This window comes from Salvelinus fontinalis, chromosome 1 (genome assembly GCF_029448725.1).
Source record: "Salvelinus fontinalis isolate EN_2023a chromosome 1, ASM2944872v1, whole genome shotgun sequence".
Lineage (NCBI taxonomy): Eukaryota > Metazoa > Chordata > Actinopteri > Salmoniformes > Salmonidae > Salvelinus > Salvelinus fontinalis.
In genome coordinates this window covers 3,332,751-3,348,544 of record NC_074665.1, presented here as the reverse complement: position 1 = coordinate 3,348,544, position 15,794 = coordinate 3,332,751, and the positions used below count along the sequence as shown (strand labels likewise).

General features: G+C 43.9%; 2 protein-coding genes across 9 annotated transcripts in view; both read left to right on the top strand.

Annotated features, from left to right (window-relative positions):
* eif2ak2 (eukaryotic translation initiation factor 2-alpha kinase 2) overlaps positions 1-13,429 on the top strand; it is a 26,731-nt gene extending 13,302 nt beyond the window's left edge. The window contains exons 7-20 of one of the 2 annotated variants that reach the window (XM_055936981.1): positions 425-595; positions 684-816; positions 1,612-1,676; positions 2,578-2,674; positions 2,830-2,867; positions 2,966-3,008; positions 4,480-4,556; positions 4,744-4,863; positions 4,979-5,107; positions 7,788-7,986; positions 8,085-8,243; positions 8,771-8,869; positions 12,351-12,413; positions 12,788-13,429. In XM_055936981.1, coding sequence (XP_055792956.1) covers positions 425-595; positions 684-816; positions 1,612-1,676; positions 2,578-2,674; positions 2,830-2,867; positions 2,966-3,008; positions 4,480-4,556; positions 4,744-4,863; positions 4,979-5,107; positions 7,788-7,986; positions 8,085-8,243; positions 8,771-8,869; positions 12,351-12,413; positions 12,788-12,925 — 1,531 coding nt within the window. In that variant the 3' untranslated portion in view covers positions 12,926-13,429. The remainder of the gene's footprint in view (positions 1-424; positions 596-683; positions 817-1,611; positions 1,677-2,577; positions 2,675-2,829; positions 2,868-2,965; positions 3,009-4,479; positions 4,557-4,743; positions 4,864-4,978; positions 5,108-7,787; positions 7,987-8,084; positions 8,244-8,770; positions 8,870-12,350; positions 12,414-12,787) is intronic. The other variant, XM_055936992.1, reaches the window with a different exon arrangement.
* The window catches only part of LOC129864732 (double-stranded RNA-specific adenosine deaminase-like), an 18,536-nt gene continuing 15,582 nt past the window's right edge, over positions 12,841-15,794 (top strand). For all 7 annotated transcript variants that reach the window (XM_055937058.1, XM_055937118.1, XM_055937188.1 and 4 more), the window contains exon 1: positions 12,841-12,930. In XM_055937058.1, coding sequence (XP_055793033.1) covers position 12,930 — 1 coding nt within the window. In that variant the 5' untranslated portion in view covers positions 12,841-12,929. The remainder of the gene's footprint in view (positions 12,931-15,794) is intronic.

The following is a 15,794-nucleotide window of genomic DNA, read 5'->3' as shown; positions in this document are numbered from 1 at the left end:
TCAGCCGTAGCTGTAGTCGTCTGTAAATCCGCCGTAGCTGTAGTCGTCTGTAAATCAGCCGTAGCTGTAGCGTCTGTAAATCAGCCGTAGCTGTAGTCGTCAGTAAATCAGCCGTAGCTGTAGTCGTCAGTAAATCAGCCGTAGCTGTAGTCGTCTGTAAATCCGCTGTAGTCGTCTGTAAATCTGCCGTAGCTGTAGTCGTCTGTAAATCAGCCGTAGCTGTAGTCGTCAGTAAATCAGCCGTAGCTGTAGTCGTCAGTAAATCAGCCGTAGCTGTAGTCGTCTGTAAATCCGCTGTAGTCGTCTGTAAATCAGCCGTAGCTGTAGTCGTCTGTAAATCAGCCGTAGCTGTTGTTGAAGCATATATGTCACATAATTAGCAGCCTGGCATAAACATTGTGTTTTGATTTCTTATGTCTTCTAGTGAGAAGTTTGAACTCATGAACATGAGCCCAGAACAGAATGTTCCAGAACAACACAGCTTCATTACAACAGAGACCAACTTCATAGGCATACTCAACCACTACTGTCAGAAAACCAATCTACCTCTTGACTTTAAACTAGTGGAGAAGAGCGGACCGTCACACGACCCTCAGTGAGTCTACAGACACTATGAGAAGATCATATCCCAACTGTCATTAAACGTCACTGAAAAAAATATGACCTATTTTGTCCCCACACAGATTTGTTTATAAAGTATTGATTGACAAGAGAGAATACCCAGATGGTTTGGGTAAGACAGCCAAAGAGGCCAAACAACAAGCTGCTCAGTCAGCATGGTCTGCTCTTCAAGAACAGTCTGACTGGAACAGCCAGGTAGACATTTACCGTCATCAGTACACTGGTTATTAACAGTTAACAGCAGATTCAATCCGATCAGCAGTAGATATGTGTTACAGTTTACGCCTGATTAAACTGACATATGCAGCGTTACTTTGAATGTGAAACACGGAAACATTGCCTTTAAAAGGTGCCTAGCTGGCAAAGTGCGATCGGATTGAATCCCGGCCTAAAACAAATTTCCCCTCGGGCCCGGACATTAACGTTAATCCCTCGGGCCCGGACATTAACGTTAATTCCTCGGGCCCGGACATTAACGTTAATCCCTCGGTCCCGGGACATTAACGTTAATCCCTCGGGTCCGGGACATTAACGTTAATCCCTCGGGTCCGGGACATTAACGTTAATCCCTCGGGCCCGGACATTAACGTTAATCCCTCGGGCCTGGACATTAACGTTAATCCCTCGGGCCCGGGACATTAATGTTAATCCCTCGGGCCCGGGACATTAACGTTAATCCCTCGGGCCCGGGACATTAACGTTAATCCCTCGGACCCGGGACATTAACGTTAATCCCTCGGGTCCGGGACATTAACGTTAATCCCTCGGACCCGGGACATTAACGTTAATCCCTCGGGTCCGGGACATTAACGTTAATCCCTCGGGCCTGGACATTAACGTTAATCCCTCGGGCCAACAGCCTTTCCTGAAAATAGCCTCTCCTAGTTTCAAGTGTTTATATTTCTCTACAATGTAAAGTAGACAAGTGTCTGTCTGTCTCTGTTGACTGTGTCTCTATGTTGTTGTTTATCTCTATGTTGTGGTTTATAGGTGTCTTGCAGATCAACAGTTTCAGAAGATGGAGGACTATCCTCTATAACCCCCTCCAGTACACGGCAAGATGGAGGACTATCCTCTATAACACCCTCCAGTACATGGTAAGATGGAGGACTATCCTCTCTAACCCCCTCCAGTACATGGTAAGATGGAGGACTATCCTCTATAACCCCCTCCAGTACACGGCAAGATGGAGGACTATCCTCTATAACACCCTCCAGTACATGGTAAGATGGAGGACTATCCTCTATAACACCCTCCAGTACATGGTAAGATGGAGGACTATCCTCTATAACCCCCTCCAGTACACGGCAAGATGGAGGACTATCCTCTATAACCCCCTCCAGTACATGGTAAGATGGAGGACTATCCTCTCTAACCCCCTCCAGTACACGGCAAGATGGAGGACTATCCTCTATAACACCCTCCAGTACATGGTAAGAGGGAGGACTATCCTCTATAACCCCCTCCAGTACATGGTAAGATGGAGGACTATCCTCTAGTCCTCTCTAACCCCCTCCAGTACATGGCAAGATGGAGGACTATCCTCTCTAACCCCCTCCAGTACATGGTAAGATGGAGGACTATCCTCTAACCCCTCCAGTACATGGTAAGATGGAGGATTATCCTAAATAACCCCCTCCAGTACATGGTAAATTGGAGGACTATTCTCTATCCCCCTCCAGTACATGGTAAGATGGAGGATTATCCTAAATAACCCCCTCCAGTACTTGGTGAAATGGAGGACTCTCCTCTCTAACCCCCTCTAGTACATGGTAAGGTATGGAGCAATACTCTCTGGGGCAGCTCAACTGAAAATAAAACATTATTTGTAATTGAATATCAGTGTGAAAACCATGACAGCCTTAGACTGAAGGTGTTTTTTTATGTCTATTGTGACAGCAAATCAATCAGTTTCCTTTGAAAATGGACAATAAAGTATATGTTCTATTCTCCCAGGGAATCCCAGGATGCAACACCATCATCCCTGATTATTGCAGGAAGTACCAGTGATTCCATCATATTCGCAGACTCCGTTAACGTCAGCTCCCCCAAGGTACAGATCCTCTTGTTGTTGCTATAGCTTTCAGCTCAACGATTCACAGGATCGGTGATACTGTCAACATAAACACGTATTGTATTCTTTAAGCATGATGTAAGACATTGGGTATTTTTTGTGACAGCAAATCAATATCTGTTCTATTCTATAAGCAGGACGAAAGCCCTGTAAATGTGAAGCCTAAAATTAGGTAAGCCCCAATTCAAGACTCTTTCTTCTTTCAAGATGAAGTTGTTTTTATTTTACACTTCAATACCTGGACTCTCTGACCTTTGACCTCTGCTTTAGACTAGCACCCAACTTCCTGATGTCACCGGTCAAGACCAAACAGGTATTAGTCTCCAAGATACTAAAAAAAAACTTCTGAGAAAAGTATGACTTGATTGGTTGATTGGTAGATTGGTAGATTAGTCATTGACTTATTTCCTGTGTGGTCCAAGATGAAAATAATTATTACATTTACATTTTAGTCATTTAGCAGACACTCTTATCCAGAGCGACTTACAGTAGAGTGCATACATTTTATTACATTTTACATACTGAGACAAGGATATCCCTACCGGCCAAACCCTCCCTAACCACGCTATGCCAATTGTGCGTCGCTCCACGGACCTCCCGGTTGCGGCCGGCTGCGACAGAGCCTGGGCGTGAACCCAGAGACTCTGGTGGCGCAGCTAGCACTGCGATGCAGTGCCCTAGACCACTGCGCCACCCACTATTGGTTTCAATGGCATATGGAAGTCTGTATAAAAGAATTGCCTCCGCGGATCAGGTCAGATTTTGCCTGGGTTACTTTGAAACAAGGTCAAAACATGTAGTAAATCGTTAAGTAGAAAACAATGAAGTATCAAAATGAATACTGCCTCCAGCTCGTTGAAAAGTGTGACCCGCTGATGACGCCTGCCTTCTGCCTTCCTTATGCATTGGAATTGTGAATGAAAAGCTCTCTTCCATTACCAGTAAAAAACGCAGCTATTTTTAATCGTGGCCCAAAAAAAACAATTTCTTTGGCACACGATTGCATTTACAATTGTTGCAGCAGTGATCGGTGTTATAAAAGCACCGTCTGATAGATTTTTCCCTCAAAGGCTCTATATGTGTATGCTTTATGCGTGTGATTAATAAAATACAGTGCCTTCGGAAAGTATTTAGACCCCTTGACGTTTACCACATTTTGTTACGTTACAGCCTTATTCTACAATGGATTCAATTGTTTCACCCCCCCCCTCTTCAATCTACACAAAATACCCCATAATGACATCACAATACCCCATAATGACATCACAATACCCCATAATGACATCACAATACCCCATAATGACATCACAATACCCCATAATGACATCACAATACCCCATAATGACAAAGCAAAAACAGTTTGTTTTTTGGGGGAGCAAATTTATACAAAAAAAAACTGATATCACATTTAACATAAGTATTCAGACCCTTTACTCAGTACTTTGTTGAAGCACCTTTGGCAGCGATTACAGCCTCGATTCTTCTTGGGTATGACGCTACAAGCTTGGCACACCTGTATTTGGGGAGTTTTTGGATGTTTTATCTTCTCCGGTGCCAATTTCATTTAGTAGCTTTTCTAATTTTTTTTACGGCCAAAAGACGGCTATTACCGACTAACGGAAACCTTACGGATGTGGGTACGCAGACCTGCGAGGCAACCGCTGAGTTCAAATTTATTGTGGCCCCAGGCCCCCATTCAAAGTTGCCCACCCCTGCTGTTGAGGATATATGGACTGCAGTATTAAATGTTGATTGAGTGTTTGTCATTGTTGTTTTTTTTAAAGGAAGGTCCCAATTTAAAAGGCAACAATTTAGAAACCTTGTCAAGTGGAAGGACATCCAACCAACCAGTTAAATCTAGGTACATTATGAGTTTACTTTTAGCATGACAATGATACTCATTTATCTACCCCCACACATATTAATGTATAAAGTAGATGGCATTGAAATCTATTTTCTGATGGAATACTAACCATCTATGATACTGATCACAATACAGTTGGATCATGTCGATGGATTGATTATTTAAATATGATTTATTTTCTCAGGTTTTTATCAGAGTTTGACTCGATAGAGAAGATTGGCAAAGGAGGCTTTGGCAACGTTTATAAGGCGCGACGGGAACTGGAGCAGAAGTATTTTGCCGTGAAGATAGTACGGAGCAAAGGGTATAGTCGATTGAGTTCTGTTTACTTTAGCAATCCGAAGTAAGATCTTTCACTCAATGCAACCGCAGCATAATATTCGACACGGAGTGATTTTTATCTGTGACTCTTTCCTCAGGAAAGCTAAGCGGGAGGTTGGTGCATTAGCAGACCTTCAGCACCCCAACATAGTACGTTACTACACCGCCTGGCTGGAGGACACCGCCTACCGATGCGACACCGCCTCTGAGAGCGACACCACTTCAGAGTAACATTATTACTACTGTCCTTGTCCTATTGCACTAGGGGATGTTATGGAATAATTACATTTTACTAGAAGAACATTTTTACGTTTACACGTTAGTGTTACGTTCCCCAGCAGGAGAACCAATAATGTCACTCAAACAGATGGGGGAACTAACAAAGAGTCACTGACAACAAATTAAATGAAACATGTTGGGTTTTAGGAGAGGTTTTGAAATACACTCATGGGGGTTTCCACTGTAAGTTGACTAGCAACAACAGCTGGGACCTAAAATGGACTCACCATGAGCTGGGACCTAAAAGGGACTCACCAAGAGCTGGGATCTAAAAGGGACCCACCAAGAGCTGGGATCTAAAAGGGACCCACCAAGAGCTGGGATCTAAAAGGGACTCACCAAGAGCTGGGATCTAAAAGGGACCCACCGTGAGCTGGGACCTAAAAGGGACCCACCGTGAGCTGGGACCTAAAAGGGACTCACCGTGAGCTGGGACCTAAAAGGGACCCACCGTGAGCTGGGACCTAAAAGGGACCCACCATGAGCTGGGATCTAAAAGGGACCCACCGTGAGCTGGGACCTAAAAGGGACCCACCATGAGCTGGGACCTAAAAGGGACCCACCATGAGCTGGGACCTTAAAGGGACCCACCGTTCTAAAAGGGACCCACCATGAGCTGGGACCTAAAAGGGACCCACCGTGAGCTGGGACCTAAAAGGGACCCACCATGAGCTGGGACCTAAAAGGGACTCACCAAGAGCTGGGATCTAAAAGGGACCCACCAAGAGCTGGGATCTAAAAGGGACCCACCAAGAGCTGGGATCTAAAAGGGACTCACCAAGAGCTGGGATCTAAAAGGGACCCACCGTGAGCTGGGACCTAAAAGGGACCCACCGTGAGCTGGGACCTAAAAGGGACTCACCGTGAGCTGGGACCTAAAAGGGACCCACCGTGAGCTGGGACCTAAAAGGGACCCACCATGAGCTGGGATCTAAAAGGGACCCACCGTGAGCTGGGACCTAAAAGGGACCCACCATGAGCTGGGACCTAAAAGGGACCCACCATGAGCTGGGACCTTAAAGGGACCCACCGTTCTAAAAGGGACCCACCATGAGCTGGGACCTAAAAGGGACCCACCGTGAGCTGGGACCTAAAAGGGACTCACCGTGAGCTGGGACCTAAAAGGGATCCACCAAGAGCTGAGACCTTAAAGGGACCCACCAAGAGCTGGGATCTAAAAGGGACTCACCGTGAGCTGGGACCTAAAAGGGACTCACCGTGAGCTGGAACCTAAAAGGGACTCACCATGAGCTGAGACCTAAAAGGGACCCACCAAGAGCTGGGATCTAAAAGGGACCCACCATGAGCTGGGATCTAAAAGGGACCCACCAAGAGCTGGGATCTAAAAGGGACCCACCGTGAGCTGGGACCTAAAAGGGACCCACCGTGAGCTGGGACCTAAAAGGGATCCATCCTGAGCTGGGACCTAAAAGGGACCCACCATGAGCTGGGATCTAAAAGGGACCCACCAAGAGCTGGGATCTAAAAGGGACCCACCAAGAGCTGGGATCTAAAAGGGACCCACCATGAGCTGGGACCTTAAAGGGACCCACCATAAGCTGGGATCTAAAAGGGACCCACCAAGAGCTGGGATCTAAAAGGGACCCACCAAGAGCTGGGATCTAAAAGGGACCCACCAAGAGCTGGGATCTAAAAGGGACCCACCGTTCTAAAAGGGACCCACCGTTCTAAAAGGGACCCACCGTTCTAAAAGGGGCCCACCGTTCTAAAAGGGACCCACCGTTCTAAAAGGGACCCACCGTTCTAAAAGGGACCCACCGTTCTAAAAGGGACCCACCGTTCTAAAAGGGACCCACCAAGAGCTGGGATCTAAAAGGGACCCACCATGAGCTGGGATCTAAAAGGGACACACCAAGAGCTGGGATCTAAAAGGGACCCACCGTGAGCTGGGACCTAAAAGGGACCCACCGTGAGCTGGGACCTAAAAGGGATCCATCCTGAGCTGGGACCTAAAAGGGACCCACCATGAGCTGGGATCTAAAAGGGACCCACCAAGAGCTGGGATCTAAAAGGGACCCACCATGAGCTGGGACCTAAAAGGGACCCACCAAGAGCTGGGATCTAAAAGGGACCCACCATGAGCTGGGACCTAAAAGGGACCCACCAAGAGCTGGGATCTAAAAGGGACCCACCAAGAGCTGGGACCTAAAAGGGACCCACCAAGAGCTGGGACCTAAAAGGGACCCACCGTTCTAAAAGGGACCCACCGTGAGCTGGGACCTTAAAGGGACTCACCATGAGCTGGGACCTAAAAGGGACTCACCATGAGCTGGGACCTAAAAGGGACCCACCGTGAGCTGGGACCTAAAAGGGACCCACCGTGAGCTTGGACCTACCGCTCTACGTGCTAACGAGCTATAAGTGCTAAAGTCCAACCTCAAAACATAAATGGAAAAAACATAATCTCGAGAGACTTAATCAGTGTATTCAACTTAGGTAGATAAATGACCCCATATCATAGCCGTAGCACGTATAAAGAACAATCATATTTTCCATTTTATTGGTATAAGTTGTTGATCCCATTTCTGTATGTTCTGTTCTCATTTCAGATCATTTGTCCAACAAACTTAAAGCATGATATTTTTCTTTTACTTCCTGCTGCTTTAGTTCAGGTAGCAGTTCGTCCTCTGAGTTCCTGTACATCCAGATGGAACTATGTGACAAGAGGACTCTAAAAGTGTGGATCGACGAGAGGAACGCTCATCGGAAACCCAAACGCAGGGAGGAGAGTCTACACATCACCCAGCAGATAGTAGACGGAGTAGAATACATCCATTGCAAGAAACTCCTACACAGAGACCTAAAGGTTGTCACAACTTACTACTTATCCTCGTCCATCACAGGTTTATGATAACATATTCATGTTTGAACAGCTTCTTCTTCTTTTTCCTCTTCCTCTTCTAGCCTGCTAACATCATGTTTGGTATGAGTGACGGAGAGGGGAATGGCGACGTAAAGATCGGGGACTTTGGTCTGGTGACGGCAGAAGATGACGATAACGATGAAAACCTGCTGGAGAGAACGAAAAGGACAGGAACCATGTCTTACATGGCCCCTGAACAGGTACATGTAAACACACACTGTATCGCTTCAGAACATGGTTCAAACAATATTTTGGATGGTCCTTGCATCTATAGCTCTGTCTATTAATTTGGGGTTACATTTTGGCGTATCCCTGAGCTTTTTACCAAAACACTTTTTACCAGACACTTTGTTATTGTTTTAACTGCAGATTGACCTTGTAGCTCTTTCCTGCAGTCAAATGACAATATCGCCCTCTAGTGGTCTCATGGGTGGAATGTTATTCATATTTGTCATAATTATATAATTCATTTTTTTTTTAAATGCTGTAAATCCGGTGTTTTAATGTCAAATGTTTTCTTTATATTTCAGTCTTCTGTGATGTATATAAAGTGTAATATTGGGATGCAAACTCCAAATGTAATACATTTCAACTCTATATCTGAAATGGTACAAGACCATAACCATGTGTGTGTGTTTCAAAGTTGATTTGTTTAAGATGACCAATAATCACTGCAGTAAAAGGTTCAACATTTCTATCAGTGTCATGTCCAAATGTGTGTCAACAGAGGAACAAGACCTCCTACGACAGAAAGGTGGACATCTTTGCTTTGGGTCTGATCTACTTTGAACTGCTCTGCAACCTGTCTGGAATGGAGAAAGCAAAGGTGACGGTGACAATGACTTTGATGGAAGGAAGGAAGGAGATAGTACAGTCGTGGCCAAAAGTTTTGAGAATGACACAAATATACATTTTCACAAAGTCGGCTGCTTCAGTGTCTTTAGATATTTTTGTCAGATGTTTACTATGGAATACTGAAGTATAATTACAAGCATTTCATAAGTGTCAAAGGCTTTTATTGACAATTACATGAAGTTGATGCAAAGAGTCAATATTTGCAGTGTTGACCCTTCTTTTTCAAGACCTCTGCAATCCGCCCCCTGGCATGCTGTCAATTAACTTTTGGGCCACATCCTGACTGATGGCAGCCCATTCTTGCATAATCAATGCTTGGAGTTTGTCAGAATGTGGGTTTTTGTTTGTCCACCCGCCTCTTGAGGTTTGAACACAAGTTCTCAATGGGATTAAGGTCTGGGGAGTTTCCTGGCCATGGACCCAAAATATCGATGTTTGTTCCCCGAGCCACTTAGTTATCACTTCTGCCTTATGGCAAGGTGCTCCATCATGCTGGAAAAGGCATTGTTCGTCACCAAACTGTTCCTGGATGGTTGGGAGAAGTTGCTCTCGGAGGATGTGTTGGTACCATTCTTTATTCATGGCTGTGTTCTTAGGCAAAATTGTGAGTGAGCCCACTCCCTTGGCTGAGAAGCCACCCCACACATGAATGTTCTCAGGATGCTTTACTGTCGGCATGACACAGGACTGATGGTAGCGCTCACCTTGTCTTCTCCGGACAAGCTTTTTTCCGGATGCCCCAAACAATCGGAAAGGGGATTCATCAGAGAAAATGACTTTACCCCAGTCCTCAGCAGTCCAATCCCTGTACCTTTTGCAGAATATCAGTCTGTCCCTGATGTTTTTCCTGGAGAGAAGTAGCTTCTTCGCTGCCCTTCTTGACACCAGGCCATCCTCCAAAAGTCTTCGCCTCACTGTGCGTACAGATGCACTCACACCTGCCTGCTGCCATTCCTGAGCAAGCTCTGTACTGGTGGTGCCCCGATCCCGCAGCTGAATCAACTTTAGGAGATGGTCCTGGCGCTTGCTGGACTTTCTTGGGTGCCCTGAAGCCTTCTTCACAACAATTGAACCGCTCTCCTTGAAGTTCTTGATGATCCGATAAATGGTTGATTTAGGTGCAATCTTACTGGCAGCAATATCCTTGCCTGTGAAGCCCTTTTTGTGCAAAGCAATGATGGCGGCGTGTGTTTCCTTGCAGGTAACCATGGTGGACAGAGGAAGAACAATGATTCCAAGCACCACCCTCCTTTTGAAGCTTCCAGTCTGTTATTCGAACTCAATCAGCATGACAGAGTGATCTCCAGCCTTGTCCTCGTCAACACTCACACCTGTGTTAACGAGAGAATCACTGACATGATGTCAGCTGGTCCTTTTGTGGCAGGGCTGAAATGCAGTGAAAATGTTTTTTGGGGATTCAGTTCATTTGCATGGCAAAGAGGGACTTTGCAATGAATTGCAATTCATCTGATCACTCTTCGTAACATTCTGGAGTATATGCAAATTGCCATCATACAAACTGAGGCAGCAGACTTTGTGAAAATGTATATTTGTGTCATTCTCAAAACGTTTTGCCACGACTATAGATAACACTGTTATGTAGGGTCTACAATGCCTTAACAAAGTATTCACACACCTGGACTTTTCCCACATTTTGATGTGTGACAACTAGAATTTAAAATGGATTAAATATAATTTATTTTATTGTAGCTTGATGTTGTGCCACTGATCCACACACAATACCCCATAATGTCAAAGTGGAGTTATGTTTTTAGAAATGTTTGCAAATTAATTTAATTTTTTTTTGAGTCAATAATTATTCAATCCCTTTGTTATGACAAGCCTAAATAAGTTCAGGAGTAATCATTTGCTTAATAAGCCACTTGATTTTTAAATGACTACACCGTCTCTGTACCAGACACATACAATTATCTATAAGGTCCCTCAGTCGAGTAGTGAATTTTAAACACAGAATCAAACACAAAGACCAGGGAGGTTTTCCAATGCCTCGCAAAGAAGGGCACCTATTGGTAGATGGTTAAACATAAAAAAGCAGACATTGAATATCCCTTTGAGCACGGTGAAGTTATTAATTACACTTTGGATGGTGTATCAATACACCCAGTCACTACAAAGATACAGGCGTCCTTCCTAACTAGGCTGCCGGAGAGGAAGGAAACCGCTCAGGGATTTCACCATGAGGCCAATGGTGACTTTAAAACAGTTACAGAGTTGAATGGCTGTGATCGGAGAAACCTGAGGATGGATCAACAACATTGTAGTTACTCCATAATACTAATCTAAATGACAGAGTGAATAAAAGAAAGCCTGTACAGAATACAAATATTCCAAAACATGCATCCTGTTTGCAACAACTCACTAAAGTAAAACTGCAGAAAATATGGCACTATTTATCATGAATAGAAAGTGTTATGTTTGGAGAAACTCCAAAACAACACATCACTGAGTACCACTCTTCATATTTTCAAAAATGTTGGTAACTGCGTCATGTTATGGGTATGTTTATCAGCAAGGGAGTTTTTCAGGAGAAAAATAAATGGAATATTGTTTTTTTTAAGTTAAGAAAAAAAATGTATTTATAATGACGGCCAAACCCAGACGATGCTGGGCCAATTGTGGCCCACCCTTTTGGGATTCCCAATCGCAGCCGGATGTGATGCAGCCTGGATTTGAACCAGGAGGAAGTGATGCCTCCTTGCATTGAGATGCAGTGTCTTAGACCGCTGCGCCACTCGGGAGCCCAGTAGACCTAAATCCTAGAGGGAAAACCTTGTTCAGTCTGCTTTCCAACAGACACTGAGAGATTAGTTCACCTTTCAACAGGACAACAACCTATAAACACAAGGCCAAATATGCCTGGAGTTGCTTAACAAGATGACATTGAATGTTCCAGAGTGGTCTAGTTACAGTTTGGACTTAAATCGGCTTGAAAATATATGGCAAGACTTGAAAATGGCTGTCTAGCATTGATCAACAACCAAGTTCACAGAGCATGAAGAATTTGTAAAAAGAATATTGGGCAAATGTTATACAATCCAGGTGTGCAAAGCTCTTAGAGACTTACCCAGAAAGACTCACTGCTCTAATCGCTGCCAAATCTGATTCTAACATATATTGACTCAGGGGGTGAATACTTATCTAATCAAGATATATTAGTGTTTTATCTTCCATTCATAAAAAAACTATCTTTGAATTCTTCCTCTTTGATATTACAGAGTATTCTGTTTAGATCGTTAACAAACAAAAAAAAAGACAATTAAATCCATTTTAATCCCACTTTGTAACACAACAAAACATGGGAAAAGTCAAGGGATGTGACAACTTTCTGAAGGCACTATAAGTCAATGATGTAGTATACTCCTGAACTGTAATGGGCTTTAGGCCTACAACCTGAATGCACCACATCATTACTGTGTGTATTCCTTGTTTAGGTCTGGGATGATGTCAGAAGCCAGAAGTTTCCTCAAAAGTTCAACACGCAGTTCACCATAGAGGTACACATACATTGATGCTGTGTGTGGTTGTGTTACAGAACAAGGTGATAGAGGGGATACTGTGTGTGGTTGTGTTACAGAACATGGTGATAGAGGGGATACTGTGTGTGGTTGTGTTACAGAACATGGTGATAGAGTGGATACTGTGTGTGGTTGTGTTACAGAACATGGTGATAGAGTGGATACTGTGTGTGGTTGTGTTACGGAACAAGGTGATAGAGGGGATACTGTGTGTGGTTGTGTTACGGAACATGGTGATAGAGTGGCTACTGTGTGTGGTTGTGTTACAGAACATGGTGATAGAGTGGATACTGTGTGTGGTTGTGTTACAGAACAAGGTGATAGAGGGGATACTGTGTGTGGTTGTGTTACAGAACAAGGTGATAGAGTGGATGCTGTGTGCCAACCCAGAGGACAGACCAGATGCCACGCAGCTGAAGACAAAACTGAATGAGTGTTCTAGTGTTCTGACCAGAGATCGCAACTTCCATCAAGACAACAGAACAGTCTAAAGACAGTCAGTGGAATTCATAAAGGGTTTCAGAATAGTATTCAGTGTGATGTAAAATGCACAACTGATTCTAGATCAGTTCTCTACTCTGAGAGCCATGAATGCAGGCCCTGAACATCCAACAAAACAAATCAAATCAAAATGTACTTGTCACATGCGCCGAATACAGGTGTAGACCTTACCGTGAAATGCTTACTTAACCAACAATGCATTTCAAGCAAGTTAAGAAAATATTTCCCAAATAAACGAAAGTAAATAATAAGAAAAAGTAACACGATAAAATAACAATAACGAGGCTATATACAGGGGTTACGGGTACCGAGTCAATGTGGAGGCTGTATACAGGGGGAACCGGTACTGAGTCAATGTACGGGGTTACAGGTTAGTCAAGGTAATTTGTACATGTAGGTAGGGGTAAAGTGACTGCATAGATAAACAACAGAGCTATCTGAATTTCAACTCTATTTCATAGACTTTTGTGTGTGTCATAAATCATGTGTTTTGACTGGATCTGTCTTTAGTATACTGTAATGAACTCTGAGTCCCAGCAGAATCCAGGATAGTTTGAGTTAAAAATTGTAATTATTGCTGCATTCATGACATGTCGGAACTAGGAAACTCTGACATTTTTTGACTTGGAAACTCGTTCCTCGGAATATACGACTTTCCCGAAGTGGATCCTTTGTTCGCACCACCCAGGACGTTGGATCTAACCCCAGAGGCCGACCCAAAACAACATCGCCACAGAAGAGGTAGACAGAGCGGCCTCCTGGTCAGGCTCCGTAGACGTGCACATCGCCCACCGCTTCCGAGTATATTACTCGCCACTGACCAGTCTCTAGATGACAAGGTAGATGGAAGGACACCTACACCACCCGATGTCACAGGAAGGCCAAAAATATCATCAAGGACAACAACCACCCGAGCCACTGCCTGTTCACCCCGCTATCATCCAGAAGGCGAGGTCAGTAGAGGTGCATCTTAGCTGGGACCGAGAGACTGAAAAACAGCTTCTATCTCAAGGCCATCAGACTGTTAAACAGCCATCATTAACACAGAGAGGCTGCTGCCAACATACAGACTCGGAATCAATTGGCCACTTTAATAAAAGGATCACTCGTCACTTTAAATAAGGCCACTTTAATAATGTTTACATTTCTTACATTACTCATCTCATACACTACCTTTCAAACGTTTGGGGTCATTTAGAAATGTCCTTGTTTTTAAAAGAAAAGCAACTAATTTGTCCATTAGAATAACATCAAATTGATCAGAAATACAGTGTAGACATTGTTAATGTTGTAAATGACTATTGTAGCTCGAAACGGCAGATTTTTTATGGAATATCTACATAGGCGTACAGAGGCCCATTATCAGCAACCATCACTCCTGTGTTCCAATGGCACGTTGTGTTAGCTAATCCAAGTTCATTTTAAAAGGCTAATTGATCATTAGAAAACCATTTTGCAATTATGTTAGCACAGCTGAAAACTGTTTTCCTGATTAAAGAAGCAATAAAACTGACCTTCTTTAGACTAGTTGAGTATCTGGGGCATCATCATTTGTGGGTTCGAGTACAGGCTCAAAATGTCCAGAAACAGTTGACATACTATAAGGGTACAAGTCCCATGTTGAAACCATTGTGTTAGTTTACCAAGCGGTAGACTACGGTATATGCTGTAGGCTACGGTTTGTTATGTAGGCTACGGTTTGTTATGTAGGCTACGGTATGTTATGTAGGCGACGGTATGTTATGTAGGCTACGGTATGTACTGTTATGTAGGCTACGGTATGTTATGTAGGCTACTCTATGTACTGTAGGCTACGGTATGTACTGTTATGTCGGCTACGGTATGTACTGTTATGTAGGCTACGGTATGTACTGTAGCTTACAGTATGTTATGTAGCCTACTGTATGTTATGTTTTCTACGGTATGTACTGTTATGTAGGCTACGGTATGTACTGTATGTTATGTAGACTACGGTATGTACTGTTATGTAGGCTACGGTTTGTTATGTAGGCTACGGTATGTACTGTAGACTACTGTATGTACTGTAAGCTACGGTTTGTACTGTAAGCTACGGTTTGTTATGTAGGCTACGGTTTGTCATGTAGGCTACGGTTTGTCATGTAGGCTACGGTCTGTTATGTAGGCTACGGTCTGTTATGTAGGCTACGGTCTGTTATGTAGGCTACTGTATGTACTGTTATGTGGCTACGGTTTGTTATGTAGGCTACGGTTTGTTATGTAGGCTACGGTTTGTTATGTAGGCTACTGTATGTTATGTAGGCTACGGTCTGTTATGTAGGCTACTGTATGTACTGTTATGTAGACTACAGTTTGTTATGTAGGCTACGGTTTGTACTGTAGGCTACGGTTTGTACTGTAGGCTACGGTTTGTACTGTAGGCTACGGTTTGTACTGTAGGCTACGGTATGTACTGTTATGTAGGCTACGGTATGAACTGTTATGTAGGCTACGGTATGTACTGTTATGTAGGCTACGGTATGTACTGTAGCCTACAGTATGTTATGTAGGCTAGAGTATGTACTGTATGTTATGTAGGCTACGGTATTTACTGTTATGTAGGCTACGGTTTGTTATGTAGGCTACGGTATGTTCTGTAGACTACTGTATGTACTGTAAGCTACGGTTTGTACTGTAAGCTACGGTTTGTCATGTAGGCTATGGTTTGTCATGTAGGCTACGGTTTGTCATGTAGGCTCTGGTCTGTTATGTAGGCTCTGGTCTGTTATGTAGGCTACTGTCTGTTATGTAGGCTACTGTATGTTATGTAGGCTACTGTATGTTATGTAGGCTACTGTATGTACTGTTATGTAGGCTATGGTTTGTACTGTAGGCTACGTC